The 21,728-nt window shown below is 45.1% G+C and overlaps 1 protein-coding gene across 1 annotated transcript in view; it reads left to right on the plus strand.

Annotated features, from left to right (window-relative positions):
- The window catches only part of CDAN1 (codanin 1), a 22,356-nt gene extending 630 nt beyond the window's left edge, over nucleotides 1–21,726 (plus strand). Inside the window, exons 3-31 of the mRNA XM_006920450.3 lie at nucleotides 4–191; nucleotides 403–606; nucleotides 819–988; nucleotides 1,124–1,237; nucleotides 1,317–1,395; nucleotides 1,817–1,937; nucleotides 2,094–2,203; nucleotides 2,674–2,763; nucleotides 3,442–3,517; nucleotides 4,046–4,251; nucleotides 11,380–11,500; nucleotides 11,638–11,784; nucleotides 11,899–12,065; nucleotides 12,448–12,535; nucleotides 12,772–12,861; nucleotides 13,060–13,114; nucleotides 13,338–13,471; nucleotides 13,554–13,657; nucleotides 13,910–14,068; nucleotides 14,425–14,488; nucleotides 14,642–14,720; nucleotides 14,908–15,056; nucleotides 16,443–16,550; nucleotides 16,679–16,742; nucleotides 16,910–17,091; nucleotides 17,377–17,484; nucleotides 18,162–18,880; nucleotides 19,853–19,896; nucleotides 21,123–21,726. Coding sequence (XP_006920512.2) covers nucleotides 4–191; nucleotides 403–606; nucleotides 819–988; nucleotides 1,124–1,237; nucleotides 1,317–1,395; nucleotides 1,817–1,937; nucleotides 2,094–2,203; nucleotides 2,674–2,763; nucleotides 3,442–3,517; nucleotides 4,046–4,251; nucleotides 11,380–11,500; nucleotides 11,638–11,784; nucleotides 11,899–12,065; nucleotides 12,448–12,535; nucleotides 12,772–12,861; nucleotides 13,060–13,114; nucleotides 13,338–13,471; nucleotides 13,554–13,657; nucleotides 13,910–14,068; nucleotides 14,425–14,488; nucleotides 14,642–14,720; nucleotides 14,908–15,056; nucleotides 16,443–16,550; nucleotides 16,679–16,742; nucleotides 16,910–17,091; nucleotides 17,377–17,484; nucleotides 18,162–18,287 — 3,303 coding nt within the window. The 3' untranslated portion in view covers nucleotides 18,288–18,880; nucleotides 19,853–19,896; nucleotides 21,123–21,726. The remainder of the gene's footprint in view (nucleotides 1–3; nucleotides 192–402; nucleotides 607–818; nucleotides 989–1,123; nucleotides 1,238–1,316; nucleotides 1,396–1,816; nucleotides 1,938–2,093; nucleotides 2,204–2,673; nucleotides 2,764–3,441; nucleotides 3,518–4,045; nucleotides 4,252–11,379; nucleotides 11,501–11,637; nucleotides 11,785–11,898; nucleotides 12,066–12,447; nucleotides 12,536–12,771; nucleotides 12,862–13,059; nucleotides 13,115–13,337; nucleotides 13,472–13,553; nucleotides 13,658–13,909; nucleotides 14,069–14,424; nucleotides 14,489–14,641; nucleotides 14,721–14,907; nucleotides 15,057–16,442; nucleotides 16,551–16,678; nucleotides 16,743–16,909; nucleotides 17,092–17,376; nucleotides 17,485–18,161; nucleotides 18,881–19,852; nucleotides 19,897–21,122) is intronic.
- Nucleotides 21,727–21,728: the final 2 nt, after the last annotated feature.

Here is a 21,728-nt window from a genome sequence, read left to right on the forward strand (position 1 = left end):
GAGCGAGGTGGCCGCGGCCCGGGGAGCCTGGAGGAGGGGGTCAGTGGGGAGAGCCTGCCCTGGGCGGGTGGCCGGAGGCCTAGGGCCTCTAGCAGCCCCGGCAGCCCCAGCCTCACGCACTCTGATCCGCCGAACCTCAGCAACCTGGAGGAGTTCCCTCCCGTAGGCTCGGTTCCCCCCGGCCCTGCAGGGTGAGAATCAGCCCTCATCCAGGAAACGGGTGGTACAAAAGCTGTGCTAGGGAAGTAAATTAAGGTTGGGCGCTCCGTAGTAGAGCGTGGAAATAGCTAGATGGTTGGGGATGAAATAACTACAATGATGAGGGGCGTGTTACAAGGGCCCCAGCTATTGTGGATGCTTGAAGATGGGAATTTGGGGAAAACCTGTGGCTACTCTCAGCAGGACGAAGCCTTCACGCAGGATCAACCCAACTCCAGTGAGTGAAGAGCGGGCAATCTCCAAGCCCAAGACCTGCTTCACCTCACCCCCAATCAACTGTGTCCCCAGTTCCCAATCCTCAGTCCTGGATTCTAGCCCTTGGGGCCATGGCCTTCCCCCAGGTTGCAGAAGTCTGCAGGAGGAGCGGGAGATGCTCAAGAAAGAACGGTACGGCCTTACTGCTCCCTGGATTGTTAGCTTCCTTCCTGTAGGGGGATCTTCAGGGTTTTTCCCTGAGATTGATTTGTGTGTCTCCCACCCCCCAATCCCCACCCCCGTCTGTTTCTTGGGCCATAGATGTCCTCCCTAGAGGAACCTGAGTATGGCTGTGGAGGGGAAGCCAGTTGACTGATGATGACATCACCCTTCTATCTTCATAGCTCTAAGCAGCTGCAGCAGTTACCTGCCCCCACCTGTTCCACCTCAGAATCAGGATCTCCCCTCCCCAGCCGGACAGGAAGCCTCACAGCTGAACCTGCTGATCCTGCCAAAGTGTCTTCCCGCCAGCGCCTGGAGCTGGTAGCCCTTGTCTACTCTTCATGCATTGCAGGCAAGTGAGAACAAAGGGTGCTGCAGTGGAGATAACTTGTAGAACTACAGGGTAAGATAATTGATAAGGCATGTAGAACTGAGCCTTGGTTCTGAATGGTGCCTAATAACACTGGGGTTTCCTTTTTATATCCAGAAAATCTGGTGCCAAACCTCTTCTTGGAGCTTTTCTTCGTCCTTCAGCTCCTTACAGCTCGGAGGATGGTGGCCACCAAGAACAGTAACCTTGAACCAAGTCCAGGAGCCCTAGGTCAGTGAGCAAGCCTCTTTTTGAGAAATGGGGTCTAGAGATGGAATAATTCTTAACTGGCAGCCTGGTACTATTCTAGATTCCCTGGAAAGCCCACTGTTCCAGAGTGTCCACGATTGTGTCTTCTTTGCAGTGCAGGTTTTGGAGCATCAGTTTCAGTGAGTTTCCCCAGCAGAGGCATTTAAGTCTTATTCCCCTTGTCTACTTGGTTCTCTGGCCACTTGGAGTACATGCTTGTGCTTAACACAAATGCAGTGACTCAGGGCCTTTTCCAACACGTAATCTTTAATTGTGTGCTAAGACTATGAATTCAGCCCCTAAAAGAATCAAAGCGCCCCCTGTGGTCTTGGTGGCTGACCTTTGGGTTAATGTCTAATGTCCTGTCTTGCTCTCTTGCTCCCTGCCCCATAAGGTCTCATTTCCTCCCCCTTTGCCTCCATCATTTTTAATCCTTGGTCTGTGGCTTTGCCTTACACACCTGTTCCATGCTCCAGATGATGTTCTGAGTGGTTATGCAGGTGCCAGCTTCCTTTTTGCAATGTGTGTCCCATTCTCAGTCATGTGCTCTTGACCCTGTAGAGTTCTTTCGTACCTGGACAAAGGGACCTTGAAGCTGTTGGCTGAGAATGAGCGGCTACTGTGCTTCTCACCCGCTCTGCAAGGCCGCCTCCGAGCTGCCTACGAGGGCAGTGCTGCCAAGGTAGTGATCCCATCTTAGATGTCTCCTAGCCCAGACCTGCCCCTTCTAAGCCATACTAGTGTCCTATGGGCCAACTCTGGGCAGGAATACGGAGATGAAATTTTCTGAGCATGAACTCTTCAGGCTTCTGTCCCTAATGTCACTGCCATATTTTAGGTTTCTCTGGCGATGCCACCCTCTGTTCAAGCTGTCTCCTTTCAGCCAGAAACTGACAATCGTGCCAACTTCTCCAGTGACCGAGCCTTTCATACTTTTAAAAAACAGAGGTGATAAGAAAAGGGAATTTGGGGAGAGGGGATGAGTCTGCATTTACTTTGAGATAGGCAACCTATGTCATGTTCATAGAAACTAGAAGTTTGGCACTAACAAGTGATGGTTTAGCACCACCAGGCCCTTCCTGCCAACCATCGTAAGAGCTGCTTAGCTCTATTCTGTTTAGTGCCCATGGACTTGAACCTCTGATTTTAATAGCCTCACAAGTACATGACTTTAGTCACAGAGTTCTCAGATAAGAGAGAGCCTGATCAGCTTTCACTAACCACTGAAGTATGTGAAACATGCGATGTGCTGCTGCTCCTGGGTTGTATCATCACCCTGTAGAGAACTTTGGAGACTGGACTGTGAATCGTCCTGTCCTCACTTCTGAGCAAGGGAAGGCACTCCTGGGATTGAGTTAGATCAACTGGGAATTAGATTAGCTGTGCCTCAGTTGATCAGGCATTCTTATGTCTATCAGGGATGTGTTTTATGAGGTGCTTCGAGAGTGGGAAGATCACCATGAGGAGCCTGGATGGGATTTTGAGAAGGGCTTGGGCAGCAGGATCAGGTAGGTGCTCACACACTGGTCACTTGTCCTTGATTCTCTCAGTGAGCATCTCAGTAGAGCTTGGGTAGCTGATTGGAGGAAGGCTTTCCTCCAACTCCTTCCAGCCTGAAGCTGTTATCTTCTATCCTCCTTAATCTCTTCAGTTATTGCCAACTGTGCCTCTACTCAAAGGGATCTGTCTCTCCAGCTCCTTCTACTCAGAAATGACTCATACTTGTTCTGTGGTGGTGAATGCTTGAAAAAGTGCAAAGCTCCTATTCCAGGTTACTTGAGTTTTGGCCCAAGTCACTGTTTAGACCCTTTCTAACCTCCATGTTCTTAATCTTCTCGTTTGGCATTTCTAATAACTTTGCATAGCTAGATAACTAGGATGGAGCAAGCATATCCTCTGTCCAGTGATCTACCTTCCACATGGGTCATGAAGCTCACTGGCACTTAGTATAGTGAAGATTAGAGGGGTGATATTTCTTGTTTGGCTAAGCAAATCCCTAGCCTTAAAGGGATCTCAAAGCTGAGAAAAGTTTACTTTTTCCTGTATCCTTGTGCTGGCCAGTTCTGGCGGAGTTCTGCTCAAGTCCCTGGAAAAAAGTTGAAAAGCCCAAGGATTGGTTTGTTCTCTCAGATCTTTCTACCCCCTTTCCCCTCCCTCACACTCCATTCCTGCCTCTTATTCCTCAGAGCCATGATGGGTCAGCTCTCTGCAGCCTGCAGCCACAGTCATTTTGTTCGGCTTTTCCAAAAACAGCTTCTCCAGGTAATAGCCCCAGGAGGAGATTAACCTACAGTGAACAGTAGGCATTGTAGACAGCAAAGTAATGGCTGGCACTGTGGGATAGGATGGACAGCCAGGCAGGTCTTAGGCTGGAGTTTGAACAGTTCTGCTCCTTGGGTGGTGGTTGAAACTCAGGCAGCCAGAGATAATGGAGTCAGGGTGCACCCCCACCTCTCTGGGACTCCTCACATACCCTGCACCCCTGCCTGCCTTCAGCCTCTCACTGTTTCCTTGCCCTTGATTTGTCCTGTTGTAGAGAGTGGGCTTAGGACTCTGATGGTCCTGGTTTCAGATTCTAGCTGTAGAGAAGCCTAGGCAAATGTCTAATCTTGCAGTTTCAGTTTCTTCACCTGTAAAACAACATAAATCCTACCTTGAAAAAACGTGTGTGTGGTACCTGACAGAGGGTTGGCATTCCATAACTGTTTATTACTTCCTCTTTATTTTGTTCAGTCTTTTTTTCTAGAGAAACTTATTGTTTTTTTTTTCTCTCCTCCCCCCTTACCCCAGATGTGTCAGAGTCCTGGTGGTGCTGGTGGCACTGTCTTGGGTGAGGCTCTGGATGTGTTAAGTATGCTTGGAGCTGACAAGCTGGGGCGGTTGCGGCGCCTACAGGAACGGCTTGCTGCCCCTCAGAGCAGTGGGGGTCCTTGCCCACCCCCCTCCTTCCCAGGCTGTCAGGGATTCTTCAGGGACTTCATCCTGAGTGCCAGCAGGTAAAGGCTCCTCTGTCTTGCAGGAGTAGGGCAAAGGCCAGGAGAGATTTGTCTTCCCAGAAGGGCAGACAGTCCTTTCTTCTTTGCCTGGAATATAAAAGGGTGGGACTGGGTGATATCTGGGCTCCTTCTAGCTCACACTTCCTGCCTCCATTTTCCTTCTCATTTTTTTTCCAATTTAGTTGACATACAATATAGGTGTACAACATAGTAACTTGACATTTATATAACTTACAAAGCGATCACCCCAATAAGTATAGTACCCACCTGAAGGCGTACATAGTTATAACAATATTATTAACTATATTCTCTATGTTGTACTTTATATTCCTGTGACTGTTTTAATAACTGGCAATTTATACTTCTTAATTTCTTCCTTTTTTTTTTTTTTACACATCCAATATTTTTCCCATCAGGCAACCATCAATTTGTTCTCTGTTATCTATGAGTTTGTTTTGTTTGTTCATTTATTTTGTTTTTTACATACCACATATGAGTGAAATCACATGGTATTTGTCCTTCTCTGACTTATTTCATTTAGCACAATACCCTTTAGGCCCATTCATTTTGTTACAAATGGTAAGATTTTATTCTTTTTTATGGCCGAGTAGTAATCCATTGTATATGGGTACCATATCTTCTATCCGATCATCTATCGATAGACATGTAGGTTGCTTCCATATTTTGGCTATTGTAAATAATGCAGCAGTGAAGATAGTGGTGCATGTCTTTTCAAATTAGTGTTTTGGATTTCTTTAGGTAAATATCCAGCAGTGGAATAGCTGGGTCACATGGTAGTTCTATTTTTGATTTTTTGAAGAACCTCCATACTGTTTTCCATAGCGGCTGCACCAATTTACAGTCCCACCAACAGTGCATCAGAGTTCCCTTTTCTCCACATCCTCACCAACACTTGTTGATTTCTTGATGATAGCCATTCTGAAAGTTGTGAGGTGATATGTCATGGTTTTAATTTGCATTTCCCTGATGATTAGTGATGTTGAGCATCTTTTTATGTCTCTTGGCCTTCTGTATGTCCTCTCTGGAGAAATATCTATTCAGATTCTCTGCCCATTTTTTTTATTAAATTGTTTTTTTGGTGTCAAGTTGTATAAGTTTCTTATATATTTTGGATATTAACCCCTTATCAGATGTATCATTGGCAAGTATCTTCTCCCATTCAGTAGGTCCCCTTTTCCTTTGCAAAAACTTTTCAGTTTTATTTAGTTCTATTTGTTTATTTTTTTCTTTTGTTTCCTCTGCCCGAGGAGACATTTCCAAAACAATATTGCTAAGAGCAATGTCACAGTGTTTACTGCCTGTGTTTTCATCTAGGAGTTTTATGGTTTCAAATCTTTTTTAAGTCTTTAATCCATTTTGAATTTATTTTTGTATATGATGTAAGAAAGTAGTCTAATTTCATTTTTTTTTTTTTTTTGCCTGCTTGTATCCAATTTTCCAAACACCGTTTATTAAAGAGACAGTCTTTTTATCCTATTGCATATTCTTGCCTCCTTTGTCATAAATTGACCTTATAGGTATGAATTTATTTCTGGCCTCTCTACTCTGTTCCATTGATCTATGTGCCTGTTTTATGTTTATACCATGCTGTTTTGATTACTATAGCCTTGTAGTATAGTTTGATAACAGGTAGCGTGATACCTCCAACTTTGTTCTTCTTTCCCAAGATTGCTTTGGCTATTTGGGGTCTTTTGTGGTTCTATATAAATTTTAGGATTATTTGTTCTACTTCTGGGGAAAAGGCCATTGGTATTTTGTTAGGGATTGCATTGAATCTGTAGATTGCCTTGGGTAGTATAGGCATTTTAATATTAATTCTTCCCATCCATGAGCATGTTATATGCTCCCATTTTGTATCTTCACCTTCTTTCATTAATGTTTTAACAGTTTTCTAAGTACAAGTCTTCTAGCTTCTTGGTTAAATTTATTTCTAGGAATTTTATTATTTTTGAATAAATGGGATTGTTTTTATTTCCCTTTCTGATAGTTTGTTATTAGTATATAAAAATGCCACCAATTTCTGAATAGTTTTTGGTGGATACTTTAGGGTTCTCTAGGGTATCGTGTCATCTGTATGTAGTGAGTTTTACTTCTTCCCTTCCGATTGGATGCCTTTTATTAATTTTTTTCTTTTCTGATTGCTGTGGCTAGGACTTTCAGTACTATGTTGAATAAAAGTGGTGAAAGTGGAAATCCTTGTCTTGTTCAAGATCTTAAAGAAAAAGCTTTCAGCTTTTCTCTGTTGAATATGATGTTAGCTGTGGGTTTATCATATATGGCCTTTGTTATGTTGAGGTATGTTCCCTCTACCTCCATTTTGCTAAGAGCTTTTATAATAAATAGAAGTTGGATTTTGTCAAATGTTTTTTCTGCATCTATTGATATCATTTCAGTTTTTATCCTTCATATTTTTATGTGGTTTATCATGTTAATTCATTTGTGGATATCGAACCAACTCTGCATTTCAGGAATTAATCCCACTTGATCATGGTGTATGATCTTCTTAAGATATTGCTGAATTTAGTTTGCTAATATTTTGTTGAAGATTTTTGCATCTATGTTTATCAGGGATATGGGCCTATAATTTTCTCTTTTTTTTGTAGTGTCTTTGCCTGGTATTGGTATCAGGGTAATGCTGGCCTCATACAATGAATTTGGGGACTCTTCAGTGTTTTGGAATAGTTTGAGAAGGATATGTGTTAATTCTTTAAATGTTTGGTAAAATTCATCTGTGAAGCCATCTAGTTCAGGGCTTTTGTTGGGAGTTTTTCGATTATTGATTCAGTATTGTTAGCAGTTATCATTCTGTTCAGATTTTGTTTCTTCCTGATTCATCCTTGGAATATTGTATGTTTTAGAAATTTCTCTATTTCTTCCAGGTTGTCCAATTTGTTGGTATATAGGTGTTTGTAGTATTTTCTTAGGATCCTTTGTATTCCTGTGCCGTTGGTTTTCACTTCTTTTTCATTTCTGTATTTATTTATTTGGGCCCTCTTTTTTTCTTGATGGTTCGGCTAAAGGTTTATGAATTTTGTTAATCTTTTCAAATAAATAGCTCTTGGTTTCATCAATGTTTTCTGTCATTTCATAGACTCTATTTTGATTATTTCCTCTCTGATCTTTATTATTTTCTTCCTTCTACTCACTTTGGGCTTTGTTTGTCCTTTTATAGTTCCTTTAGGTGTAAGGTTAGATTGTTTATTTGAGATTTATCTTGTTTTATAAGGCCTATATTGCTATTAATTTCTCTCTTACAACAGCTTTGGCTATGTCCCATAGATTTTGAGTCATTGTGTTTTTATTATCATATGTCTCAATGTATCTTTTGATTTCTTCCTTGATCATGTTGTTAACCCATTCATTGTTTAGTAGCATGTTATTTAGCCTCCATGTGTTTTTCAGTTTTTTCTTGTAATGGATATTTAGTTTCATACTATTGTGATTGGAGAAGATACTTAGTGTGATTTCATTATTCTTAAATTTATTGATACTTGTTTGTGGACTAACATGTGGTTTTTCCTGGAAAATTTTCCATATGTATGTGAAAAGAATGTATATTCTCCTGCTTTTGGGTGATGTACTAAAAATATCAGTTAAGTCTATCTGGTCTAATGTATCATTTAAGGTCACTGTTTCTGTCTCAGTGATCTATCCGTTAATGTCAACGGTGTGTTAAAGTCTCCTGCCATGACTGTAATTCTGTTGCTCTCTCCTTTTATGTCTGTCAATATTTGCTTTATATATTTAGTTGCTCCTATGTTGGGTGTATAAATGTTTTCAAGAGTTATACCCTCTCGTTGGATTGATCCCTTTATCATTATGAAATGCCCTTCTTTGTCTCTTGCTACAGCCCTTGTTTAAAGTCTGTTTTGTCTATTATAAATATTGCTACCCTAGCTTTTTTTTCCATTTGCATGAAATATCTTTTTCCATTTCTCTATTTTCAGTCTGTGTGTTTTGATCTGAAGTGGATCTCTTGTAGGCAGCATATGTACAGGTCGTTTTTTTTATCCATTTAGCTACCTTGTGTCTTTTGATTGAAGCATTTAGTCCATTTACATTTTAATTAATTCTTGATACTGTGTAGTTATTGCCATTTTACTGATCGTTTTCTGATTGTTTTTTGTAGTTCTCTGCTCCTTTCTTGCTCTCTTGAATGTTGATGATTTTCTATAGCATCGAATTTGGATTCCTTTCTCTTTATTTCTTGTATATCTCTTGTACATTTTTGGTTTGTGGTTACCGTGTACTTCATATATAACAAGCCAAGTTTATAGCAGTCTTTTTTCAGTTGATGGTCATGTAATTTCGACTGCATTCTAAAATCAACACAATTTTTACTCACCCCCTACACATTTATGTTTTTGTCATTATTTTTTTACTTCTTTCGTGCATATGTGTTTCAGTGTATCCCTTAATTTATCATTGTAATTACACATGGCCTTCCTTTTAACCTTGTAGTAGCTTTATAGTTGATCAATCCACTGCTTTTACTAAGTGTTCAGCTTCGTCAGTGAGAATTTTTTCTTTCCTATATTTTCTTATTCATATTTTTGATCTCTTGAAGTAATCCCTTTAACATTTCAGGTAATACTGGTTTAGTGGTGATGAACTCCTTTAGCTCTTCTCTGGGAAATTCTTTCTCTCTCCTTTGATTCTAAATGATAGGCTTTCTTGATAGAGTAATCTTGTTTTTAGGTCTTTGCTTTTCATAACTTTGAGTGCTTTATGACATTCCTTTTTGGCCTGATTTCTGTTGAGAAATTAGCTGTTAATCTTATGGGAGCTCCCTTGAACGGTAACCAACTTCTTTTCTTTCTACTTTTAAGATTCTTTGTCTTTAACCTTTGGCATTTTAATTATGATGTGTCTTGGTGTGGGCTTCTTTCGATTCACCTTGTTGGATACCCTCTGTATTTCCTGGACTTGTGTATCTATTTTCTCCACAAGGTTCAGGATGTTTTCAGTCATTATTTCTGCAAATAGATTTTCAATCCCTTTCTCTCTTCTCCTTCTGGAACCCCTGTGATGCGAGTGTTGGTAGGCTTGATGTTGTCCCAGAGTTCCCTTAACTCTATTCTTTTTTTTCTTTTTGCTGTTCCGAATGGGTGTATTCTACCTTGTATTCCAGATCGCTGATTCGATCCTTTGCTTCATCTGATCTGTTATTAATTCTGTCAAATGTGTCCTTCATTTCAGTTATTATAGTCTTCATTTCTGTTTGTTTTTGTTTTTTTTTAATGGTTTTGTTGAGGTTCTCACTGAGATAATCTATTCTTCCCTTAAGTTCATTGAACATCCTTTTAACTAGTGTTTTGAACCCCATGTCTGGTAGATCCTTGTCTCCATTTATCTCATTTAGGACATGTTTCTTTGTCTCCTCATTTTGACTGCCTCCCTGTGTTTGTTTTTATGTATTGGGTAGATCTGCTGTATTTCCTAGTTTTGGCAGAGTAGCCTTATGTAGTGCCCTATAAGCCCTCGTGGTATAGTCTCCCAAACACCTGATCCAGGTGTTCCAGGTATGTCTTTTCTATGGATTGTGTGTGCCCTCCTGTTATAGTTGAGCCTTGATTGCTCTTGACATGTCAGTGGATGGCATTGACCTTCAGGATGACTGGCTGTGAGGGGTAATCGTGTCTGTAGCAGATAGGCTTTTGTGCAGGGGACTGACTCTATGGAACAGGTCGTTTTAGCAGGGCTGGGGTGCCAGTCGAGTCTGCCCTTCAGGTGTGTCATTTGTGGAACTGGTAGAGTAGTACTCTGTTGTGGTCTGAAGCTGGCCACCAGGTGTGTTGGTTCTGGAGCTTCTTAGTAGGAGCTCTGCTGCAGGCCAAGGTCAGCCACCGTTTATGCTCAGCTTCGGGCCACCTGGTGGGAGCTACAAAGTCATCTGTGTTTGTTTGCCACTGTTGCTAGGTTTGGAGGTGTTTTGAAGGGGCTATGCTATGAACTGAGGCCAGCTGCCACTAATGCAGGGCTTTAGGACCCTTTGGTGGGCACCACTGTATGAGCTTAGACCAGCTACCTCTTGTGTTGGGCTTGTGGCTGCTTAGGTGGAGCTACACTCCAAGATTAGTTGCCACTTATACCAGGCTTGGGGGCCACCTGATATAAGTTACAATACAATTTAAAACTAGTCATCACTTGTGCTTGGGGTCCCTTAGCAAGAGGTATAGGGCATGCCAAGGCTAGCCACTATGTGTTTGGGGTTTGTGGACCTTTGAGAGACTTTAGAAGTCCACAGCACGAGCCAGGGTTGGCCACTCGTGTGGAAAAGCCACTGGAAACAGCTTGAGCTGAATGTGGCTGTAGGGTGAGGCAGGGTCTCAAGGAATCACCAGGTTAAAGGAGAGCACAGATTTGGTGCCTGCCTGTGCCTGCCGGCTGGGTGTGAAAAAAAATCAACAGAGGAACAGTGGCACCTGCCAGTGCTTCCATTGCTGAATAGAGCTGCCCTGACCTCTGCCACTCCAGCTCTCTTTGTGAAGCTAGTCAATTCAGTTCTTCCCTGTATGTCCCTGGCATTTTTCAAGCTGCTGCTGCCCCTGTGCTAGAGCCCAGAGCGAGTAAGTCTGTGACAAGTGAGTGCACAGACCTCTCAAGAGGATCACCTTTCATCTCACTCAGACACAATCCCTCCTAGTTTTCACAGCCAGAAGTTATGGGGACTCCTCTTTCTGACACTGGTGGCTTGGGCTGTGACCCCTGGCTCCTCAGGGGAGACCTCTGCAACCAAGATATCCCTCCCAATTTTTAATTGCCACACGTGGGTATGGGACATGCCCCTTTGCCCCTCCTGCCGGTCTCAACATGACTTATCCTTGGTTATAGGACTTCTGTTTAGCTAGTCTTTAGATGGTTCTCAGTGACGGTTGCTCTATAATTTAGTTGTAAGTTTGATATGGTCATGAGAAGAGGCGTTTACCTACCCTGTGCTCTTGACCTTAAGCACTGCTTCTCATTCTTTCACCATGTGGGCAACCTCATTGCTACTTGGCCTCCCTCTGAAACTCCCTGAGGCTTTCTGTCTGGACCCCCTCTTCTTTCTTCAGTTCTTACACCTCTTCCAGTGCCTTTTGTTTTCTTTCTTGCTGTCCTTCCTAGCTTCCAGTTTAATCAGCATCTCATGGATAGTCTGAGTTTGAAGATCCGGGAGCTCAACGGTTTTGTTCTGCCTCAGCCTGAGCCTAGTGATGAAGATGGAGAGTCAGACGTGGACTGGCAGGTTAGAAAGCAGAACAAGGGAGTTGAAGGGGTTCTGACCTAGGAGGAAACAGGTATTTTCAAGAACTTTGTAACAAATTTGGAATTTTTCTAGAAGCCGTAATGCTTAGGACCTTTTCCTTCCCTGATCCCCGGCAGGGTGAACGGAGGCAGTTTGCTGTGGTGCTACTCAGCCTGAGGCTTTTGGCTAAATTCTTGGGCTTTGTGGCTTTCCTGCCATACCGGGGACCTGAACCACCCCCAACCCGTGAGCTCCAGGACTCCATTCTGGCCCTGAGGAGCCAGGTGAATGGGGGCTCTGGTAAGGAGGGAGCTGGAAAGAGCCATAAAGCATTGGAGTTAGAGAGCACTCCCCAGTTTCCTGGGACCTGCCCACTGACTGAGTTCTGGCCCCACCAGGTGCACCCAGCCCTGGATGTACGAGCTCTGCTGCAGCAGGGGCTGCGGGCCCGCCGAGCAGTGCTCACAGTGCCCTGGTTGGTGGAGTTCCTTTCTCTTGCTGACCACATCGTTCCCATGCTGGACTATTACCGCAGCATCTTCGCTCTCTTGCTCCATTTACATCGGTGAGTAGAGAAAAGGCAAGGCTTAAGAACAGGGTGCAGGTAGAACGTTGCTAAGGCCATTGTTTATGAAGAGAGTTGAGCAGCATGTGCTTCCTATGTGGTACTGTAGCCATAACTGACCCTTAGAGGAGAGGCAGGATTTGGTCCACAGGGAAAGACTGGGCAGTTGGTTCTTTCCTTGACTTTTACTATTCCTACTATGGCCTAGCCGAGATGGAGAACAGATCTGGGCAGGGGCACTGAAGAGATCCTGGTTGCCTGCACAACAGCAGTCCCTTCTAGGTCTGCTTTTGAGGATTAACTTCCCAATTATAGCTTTCTTTTACTGCATTCTGTTTCTTTCTACGCATAAATTTAGTTGACACCCTCATTTACCTTTTAGGAGCTTGGTCTTGTCAAAAGAAAGTGAAGGGGAGATGTGCTTTCTGAACAAGCTGCTGCTGCTTGCTGTCCTGGGCTGGCTTTTCCAGGTTGGCCGAGTGAGGGTCCTATTTGGGGAGGGAGTTGGGGTGGCTGTTCTGGCTAGAGATAGGGAGGGGAGAGTATTTGAGTCTAGGGTCGGGACCAGAAGATAAAGTTCAGAGGAAGTAGGAGAATTACCATAGTTTCAGAGGAAGATTGTCTAAACCCTGGAACCATGAGGTAGAAAGTATGATGAAGCTTACAAGCATTAACTGGAGCTGGTGCTGCTCTAATCTCTTGCCAGATTCCCACAGTCCCTGAGGACCTGTTCTTTCTGGAAGAGGGTCAGGTGGATACCTTTGAGGTGGACACAGTAGCTTTAGAGCACGGTTTGGTAAGTGTTGGGGTCCAGCCAGAGCCATGGGGTTCACAGAAATAAAGGAAGCAAGGTGTCTGAGGTCCAGCAGGAGATAAGCCAAGATAGAGACTGAACTATTATGTAATTCTTATACCTGATTGTCCCGTTTCTGGCACACTGGGAAGGAAGAGAAGCCTGCCTGCCTTCGCAACTCTGGCCTGTTCTCTCCCCTAGGATGGCATGCCTGTGGTGGACCAGCATCTACTCTATACCTGCTGCCCCTATATCGGTAAGAATAGTTGTCTCCCCTGGCCCCCAGTGGTCCTTAGTCCTTGGCCTGTCCCTGCAGAATACCCAGAAGGCACCCCATGGGCCTAACATCCTAATGGTTGTTCTCTTCTTAGGTACTCCCGACTGCCTCAGTCTCTCTATTCTACAAACGCTCAAAGTCCATGATGCTCGGGGTGGAGGGGTGGGTTTTAGAACTAAGCACTTGGTCTTCTCTGATGCAGGAGAGCTCCGCAAACTGCTCGCTTCATGGGTATCAGGTAGCAGTGGGCGGAGTGGGGGCTTCGTGAGGAAGATCACCCCCACCACCACCACAGGCCTGGGAGCCCAGCCTCCGCGGACCACCCAGGGGCTGCAGGTAAGGGGCCAGGTGGAGGCAGGGGTCCACTCTGGAGAAGAGAAAGGGAACCTTTCACTGCACTGCTCCCTCCTTCCCATAGGCACAGCTGGCCCAAGCCTTTTTCCACAACCAGCCTCCCTCCTTGCGCAGGACTGTAGAGTTTGTGGCAGAGAGAATTGGCTCTAACTGTGTCAAACATATCAAGTGAGTGTGGGTTAAGGGTCCCATTCTCATTCTCATACCATTTTCCTCTTTTGACTCCTTATACCTTGTTGCCAAACTGAGGAAAGCCAGTTGAGTGGTCGGGGGGAGAGAAGGGGCAAGGACAGTATGGAAGGGAGGCTTAAAATTGGTAACATTCTTTGAAGTGAGTTCTGACCACATTTCCTTGAATTTGCAGCCCCTTTCTGATTCAACCCTTCCAACTACCTCCAAACATTGCTGTCCCTGCTACAGGGCCACGCTGGTGGCAGATCTGGTGCGCCAGGCGGAGTCACTTCTTCAAGAGCAGCTGGTGACGCAGGGAGAGGAAGGGGGAGATCCAGCCCAACTGTTGGAGATCTTGTGTTCCCAGCTGTGCCCCCATGGGGCCCAGGCATTGACCCAGGGGCGGGAGTAAGAGATGCCAGTCTGTTTGGACCCTTATCTCCTCTCTTAGCTTTTATTGTTCTGACCTTTTTTCCCCTTTCACACACATATCCTTTATCCCACATCCTCTCTCCACACTTTTTTCATTCTTTCCTCTTAGGCTATCTTTGACTTTAGGGTTTTGGGGACCCAAAATCCAAGCTGAAATGGAAGCATAGGTGGTTGGGGCTCCCATTCTTCCCAGCATCTGGGCTGGGGCCAGAGGGCTGACAGTGCTTCACCCTGAGGCAGAGCCCTCCCCACTCACATGATTGGTGCACACAGGACATGTCTGAGAGACAGGCTGAAATATCTAGACATCACTGATCTCTGTCTCCTTTTAGGTTCTGCCAAAAGAAGAGCCCTGGGGCGGTGCGGGCACTGCTTCCCGAGGAGACCCCGGCAGCTGTACGTAAGAGGGAGACCTGGGGCTAGGGGGATAGGCGGTTGGTGTGGGAGAGGGGTGTGTGTAAATGTGTACATGAAGTCCTGGACTTGGGCATGCGTCATTGTCCCCAGCCCTCCCCTGGCCCCTGATTTTGCAGTACTTCTGTGTCACAGGTTCTAAGCAGTGCAGAGAACATTGCTGTGGGGCTTGCAACAGAGAAAGCCTGTGCTTGGTTGTCAGCTAACATCACAGGTAAGGTCCAGGCAAGGGGGGTGGCTGACCAAGTTTTTCAGAAGTGGACTGCAGAAGTTAGAGGCCATTGGGGGGAGATGGGACCCAGAGCCTGCTGGAAACAGTGAAGGGCATGGGTAGGCATGGTGAGCCAGCGCAGGGCTGTTTGGTGACCCCTTTTCTGTTCTCCCTCTGACCTGACCTGCAGCGCTAATCAGGAGAGAGGTGAAAGCGGCAGTGGGTCGCGTGCTTCGAGCCCAGGGTCCTGAACTGGCTGCCCGGGGGGAGCGGAGGGGCTGCTCCCGTGCCTGTGAGCACCATGCTCCCCTCCCCTCCCACCTCATCTCCGAGATCAAAGTACACGGCTCCCTAATCCCTTCGGCTCCCCTCCCCCACTTCTCGCTCTTTTCCTGGCCTCCTTCCTCTCTCATGTCTGCTCCGGTATTTGTGTTGCAGCTTTCTGTGTCCAGCTAGTTCCCATTTTGTTCGGTACTGAATGGGATGAGGTAGGACAGTACTGAATTGAAGGGCTTTCCTAATTGTTCTTTTTTGGTACTTAAATCACCCAAAAGGGGGAAAGGGGAAAAGGTAAATATGAAAATTTTTGACTAAATACATATTATACAGATGGTGATGGGGGTGGGTGGTGAATGGCTGTCCAGTGTAGTATGAAAGTCTTTAAGTGGGCAGTCCACCTGGTATTGAGATGTGATTTTAGAAACGTTCTATGTGGGAGGTGATGCTTGTTTAGTTACAGACAGTAAAAATAATGTCAGTACTCTTAACTTGATTTTTAAAACATCAGACAGACTACAGCAGAGCTAGGTCAGGAAACACCCTACAGGCAGAAATCAGCTTACTGCTTGTTCTGTAAATAAAGTGTTGGAACACAGCCATTCTTGTTCATTTATGAATTGTCTAGGGCTGCTTTTTGTGCTACAGCACAGAGCTAAGTAGTTGAGACAGACACTGTCTGGCCTGCAAAGCCTAAACCATTTATTGTTTTGCCCTGGTCTATGGTTGTAGTAGTTAGTATAGGAGTAAAGATTTGGACTAGGAGCTTACTGCTTGTTCTGTAAATAAAGTGTTGGAACACAGCCATTCTTGTTCATTTATGAATTGTCTAGGGCTGCTTTTGTGCTACAGCACAGAGCTAAGTAGTTGAGACAGACACTGTCTGGCCTGCAAAGCCTAAACTGTTTATTGTTTTGCCCTGGTCTGTGGTTGTAGTAGTTAGTATAGGAGTCAAGATTTGGACTAGGAACGAAGGAGGAATGACTAAAAGTAGAGAGCATGTATGGGGCAGAAGAAAAGGCTAAGTAGCCATTAGCTCTTGGTTTTCAACATACAGAGGATTTCTGTACTGAAACCTTATTTCTCTTGATGAACAGAAGCATGAGGGATAGAAAATATTACATGTATGCAGTAGGATGGTTCCCCTAAATTCTTTCAGAATAAGATACTCTCTGGGAACTGGCTAGGTACAGCTTTGTCCTAAGATGAGTGACATCTCTTGAAATCTAGCAGCATGTTCCTCAGCTTACCTGCTCCATCTGTTCTCTCGTCCACTTGGTTGCTTCTCCCAGCTGTGCTGTCCTGCCTCAGTCTAAGCGCACCTTGGCCCAGTTACTTCACCCCAGGGGTCTTGTCTTCCTTTTCCTTCTGCCTCTCTCCACTGGCTGATCCCCACCCCAAGCCACATTATCTGTGGCCTCACTCCACTCCCACCTCTGCTCTCCCCAGGATGTACTCTCTCTGGCCTCAGGGCCCCGGGACCCTGAGGAGGGAGTGTCCCCAGAGCATCTTGAGCAGCTCCTAGGCCAGCTGGGCCTGACACTGCGGTGCCGCCAGGTAAGACATGGTAGGATGTTCTCCAGTGTCCTTATCCAGTGCCCTATAACCAGAGCTACATTGGCTGCCTCAGGGCCGCTACTGTAAGGATGCTGCTAATGTCCAGGGTCTCCTTGCTTTTTCCCCAGTTCCTGTGCCCACCTGCTGAGCAGCATCTGGCAAAGTGCTCTGTGGAGTTAGCGTCTCTCCTTGGTATGGCTCCTTTCTATCACCTTACTCTCTTGCCAGATCCCCCAGCTCTCAGGGTTGGGTACAAGCAAGATTAAAACGAAACTTTCTTCTGCTCTTCTTCCTCCCAGGGGCTGGCCAGGTAACCCTGCCTCCATTTCTTAAAGCTTGGCTTTCCTCTCTTCCCATAGTTGCAGACCAAATTCCTGTCCTAGGGCCCCCGGCACAACACCGGCTAGAGAGAGGGCAGGCACGAAGGCTCCTGCACCTGCTGCTTTCCTTATGGAAGGACGACTTTCAGGTGCCCATTCCGCTGCATCTGCTGCTGAGCCCAAGAAACGTGGGGCTTCTGGCAGACACTCGGCCGAGGGAGGTGAGCCAGAGAGGTGGGTGGATGCAGGGGTACAGGGAGGCAGTCCTCTTAGTCCTCTGGGATTATGTTCTTATATCCACCACCCTCACCCCAAACATTATGAGCTTGTTTCCTCTCTTACCCCTTTTCTGGCAGCTGTGCTCATTTTCTGTTCCATGTTAAAATGAACTCCCTTACTGTTTAATCTCAGGTCTTCTCCTTCCTCAGCAGCTCTGTCCTTTCTATCAGTCAGGGTCACTGTGCAGTCCTCCTAACCACCCTGACCTCCTCCTCCATGTGTTGCAGTGGGACCTGCTGCTGTTCTTGCTCCGGGAGCTGGTAGAGAAAGGTCTGATGGGACGGACAGAGATAGAGGCCTGCCTGGACAGCCTCCGTGAGGCCCAGTGGCCAGGGGTAAGGGGTCCTCATCTCCTTTTACCTGGAGAGAAAACAAGTGTCATATGTCCCTTTTATCCTGAAAGGGGGCAAGTGATGGTACCTGGCATTCTTAGTATCTTTCCCGTACTTGGTGGATTTTGTCAAGTGCCTTCAGGACCACCCCAAAATGGAGTGGCTGTTCTGGTGGGACTTCAAATTTCAGCAGCTACTGTATGAAGGACTGTCAGAGGAGGAAGGGAACATGGAAGGCAGGTAGCTGGAAAGCAGCAGAGCATAGTGTGGGTTTTTAAAATCAATAACCTGGATTTTAACTTTGTCTAGTACTTAATGTTGTGATTTAGGGCAAAGTTTTATCTTAGTTTCTTCACCTATAAAATGGGAATAATTTATACCTCCTAGGGTTTATCAAGATGAAATAATGTGCTTATTACTCAGATGGTGATAAGTACTTACTCTATGGTTCTGAGCCTCCTGTCAGAGTTCACTCTCCTTGCCAGAACTTGAGCATCCCAGAGTACTTAATGGGACAAGGTTTCAAGTCCATTTCAGTGTAAAAGGCAACTGGGAAAAAATAAGATAGCTAGGTTCTCTAGTCAAGGGTTAGTGCTACAGCTTTATACTTGGGATTGATTTTTCAGTAGAGAGGATGAATAATTCAGAATCATGCGTCTCCCTTTTATGTCACCTTGTAGGATTTCTCTGAAGAATTAGCAACACTGTTCAACCTATTTCTAGCTGAGCCCTGGATGCCAGAACCTCAGCTAAGAGCTTGTGAGCTGCTGCAGCCAAACCGAGGGACTGTGCTGGCCCAGAGCTAGGGCTGGGAAGTGGCCTTGACTTGGGTGTCTCACCAGAACCCTGCCTGTGTCTCAGGAGGAAGTCCCAGCACCACCCCAAGTGCCCACTGCTGACCCCTGCTGGCGCAGGAGTAGCTGAATCTGAAATTGGGCTTCCTGCTCACATGTGAAGGAAGTATGGCTATCTGGCCTCCCACAGACTGCAGGCTCGCCATCCCGAGTCCTAGAAGGAGAAGGAGGGTCCATGTGCTTCAGGATTATGGTGGAAAAGCCTAGAGACTACAGTCCTAGAGCAGAAGAGTTGGCATTTATTACCTGGATCCTAAATGAAATGACGTGTGGGCTTGAGCCCAACTTGCTGCTATCCCAGCATCTCTTAAGACTGGTTTGGGAAATCATGACAGAGGCAAATGACTTCTGCTTAACTTGTGCGTAAAGTCAAAACATGAATCTTGGGAGTCTACACTTTACTGCTAGGAGCTGGACTGCCATCTCTTTAAAAATGCACAACAGACGAGATGGGGGCGCTCCTGACAGAAACCCAGCTCTATCTACCCCTTCCTGTCTTCAGTCCTGTGCCGATAGTAACTCTCAACTCTAGCTCCATCCAGGTGGTAAGCACAGGGCAGAACACTAAAGCTTTTTAAAATAAACTCTTTTCTTTTCCAAGGTCTTCATGTCTAGTTATTTTTATCTGATTCTTCCCTGTAGAGGCTGCAGTCTCAGGGTGGGCTTGGAGGTAGGTGTTGACAGGGTAGAGCCATACTATGGCATGGCCACCTAGCAATGCCTGTGTGTTCCACCGTGAGACGCTACAGGCTAGAGAGCCTGGGACCCTTTTAACTCAACTGGCTTCTGTGCAACTCCCTTGAAAGATTTAGTATAAATGTTTAGGATAAGTTTCTACTCACCAAATACTCCCTACTGAACTAGAGTGAGGCAGCTTTTGTTACAGAGGGCAGGGGTGTGATTTAGCTCAGAACAAAAGCATTCTACAACTCTATAAATGGTTCACTGATTTTTTTTTTTTTTTTTTTTTTACTAAGCACTATCTTGATCATGTGCATTAAAGTCACTCATAAAATTCATGGTGTTTCTACTTTGGCAACATGTGCAGAGTCAGGCGGGGGTGAGGGGTGTGGAGAGAAGTACTCAGTGAACATACTGAAATGGCTTACAAAGTCTTGTCTATGTATACTTCTGTTTTTCTTTGGGGAAAAGTTCAAAAAGGTCTCTGACCCAAGGAAGGATAAAAGTCTCTGGGCCTAAAGGAGTTTGCTGTGTGACTTTAGTAACCTGGTGTGGTGCCCTTACTCGCATTAAGCCCCATAGGGGGGTCTCTTGATCACCACTTTGTAATGACACCTCTATCTGGTCAGGCGGTGCCTGTGCCTTTTCCTTCCCCTCAGCCCATCCTAGTCATTCCTTTAACTAGTTTCTACATCTGAACCTTTTAATCTCTTCATTTTTAAAGGCCTTTATCTTTGTCCTTTAAATCCAATTTATACTACAGAAATTCGGAGAGTTCTGAATGCCTGGGAACCAAAACAGCTTTAAGAAATGTTTTATCTTTCTGCACCCATTAGGTGTGGCTGAAGGAAAGCTCTGCCCCAGGAACCTGAGCCCAGAGGTAAGCAGCAGCTACTTTAGACACTCAGCTCCAAGTAAGGTGGGATGGGCAGGCAAGCAGAGGGGAAAGCCTGAAGGCACAAGGATGCTGGGTTAAAGGCTACTCAAACTTGGCAAGGACCCAATTCAGGAAACATGCTGGCCTGTGAGAACCTTAAAGGCCTTCTCTAGGCAGAAAGATAACCTAAGAATTAAAGAGACAGGCAGCTAATGAGCTAGTGAACTAATTAGGTTCCTTTCTGTATAGCTCCTCTCCACTAATTGTTAAAAACAGTGGTTTTCAAAATGTGGTCCGCACACTAGCAGCATCAGGCTCACCTGGGACTTTCTAGAAATACAAATGTGCGGGCCCTTCTCGGTCCACTGAAGTGGTATAATAAGTTCCTCAGGAGATTCTGATGCACAATGAAGTCTTAGAAGCACTTGTCTAAGCCAAAATCTGACTTCATGATCATTTAGGTCTATGGACTATCTTTAACACTTTTGCATTTTGCTAAAGATCAGCCTCAGTTAATATTCTTTAGGTTGCTGACTCAGGCCCGGTGTGTGGCTTCTCTAGGCTTCCCACATGTTCAGATTCCTATTGCTTCTGCCTCAGAAGCCCCAGAGGTGCACACCTCTTAAAAGAGCTTCCTTTCAGGGGATTGTGGTCAGGGGATTGTTACATGTGACAATGACTGTTCTGGAATCCTCCCTCATTGTTCATATTTGGGCTACAGCTTGCCATAATTGGTTAACTAATCTGGTTGCTATTTACATGCCTTAAAACAGTGCGTAGCTCATGGAAAGCACTCAGTACATCTGTGTAAACTGTAGAACCTGAAACTGAGTCATGAGTAGTTATTGCCATCATAATCTCCAGGCTAAATTCTGAGCTCAAATGATACACTTAGGCCATCTCAGGGTAGTCTTCACTAATAAAAGTACTATCAGACCTTTAATTTACAAGTTTCTGACCGTTTCAATCAGCAGTCTTGGTAAGCAATTTATATGAAAAGAGCTGGGAGTACATAAATAGGGTGTTAAATATATCAAGTGTCGCCAAAAAAAAAATTAACCATTAAAATTAAGGTTTAAAGGCAATTTAAAAACCTTTAGTCAATAATGTATAGATAACCTATTCTGAGGTAAGAGAAAAAAAATCCCGCAAAACTTTTAGAAAAATAAATCTCTGCTGTACTCTACAGAATTTTACCTTTTAACCACATCGTCTTGATCCCCATACAGTCACCTTCTTCCACCAAAGATTCTGAATCCCAGAACTGAAGCCAAGAATCTCTCCCACCCCTACCACTTCCAGGTAACCAGAATATTCAAAGCTCACATTCAGCCATGCTAAGGAACAAGAAAACAACCCATTCTCCATCCCATCCTAAAATAGGTGGGGCTACAGCAGCAGCGTGGAATTCTCGTGAGACCACTGAAGGCTGGGACCAAGGCTCTGAGTGAGGTAAGGAATGCATCTGAGCTTCTCCCTAACAAATGACTTACCTCTTCTAGGAGTTCCAATATCTTCTTTCTAGTCTTCAAAAGATAGGTTTTCATTTCTTTGAAACTCCTCTTGCCTCGTCAGCAGCCAATATCTGGCTGCCCACCTCCTAACCCCATCCCCATCCTCCCTTGAAAGCTAGGCCCCACCTTGAACTCAAATCTGTCCAGCCTGCTTTTACAGTGGTCTTCTCAGTCTACTGAGCTCTGGAGTGATGGCTCCATGACAGAGCATTGCTCAGTACTCCTGACACAGGCAAAGACCCAAATGTCCTCTCCTGTGAGGGGAAAGGAAGTGGAGCGGGGCCGGGGGGTGATTAATAAAATGTTTGGTAAAAAAGGAGA

This window comes from Pteropus alecto, unplaced genomic scaffold, assembly GCF_000325575.1.
Source record: "Pteropus alecto unplaced genomic scaffold, ASM32557v1 scaffold86, whole genome shotgun sequence".
NCBI classification, from domain to species: Eukaryota; Metazoa; Chordata; class Mammalia; order Chiroptera; family Pteropodidae; genus Pteropus; species Pteropus alecto.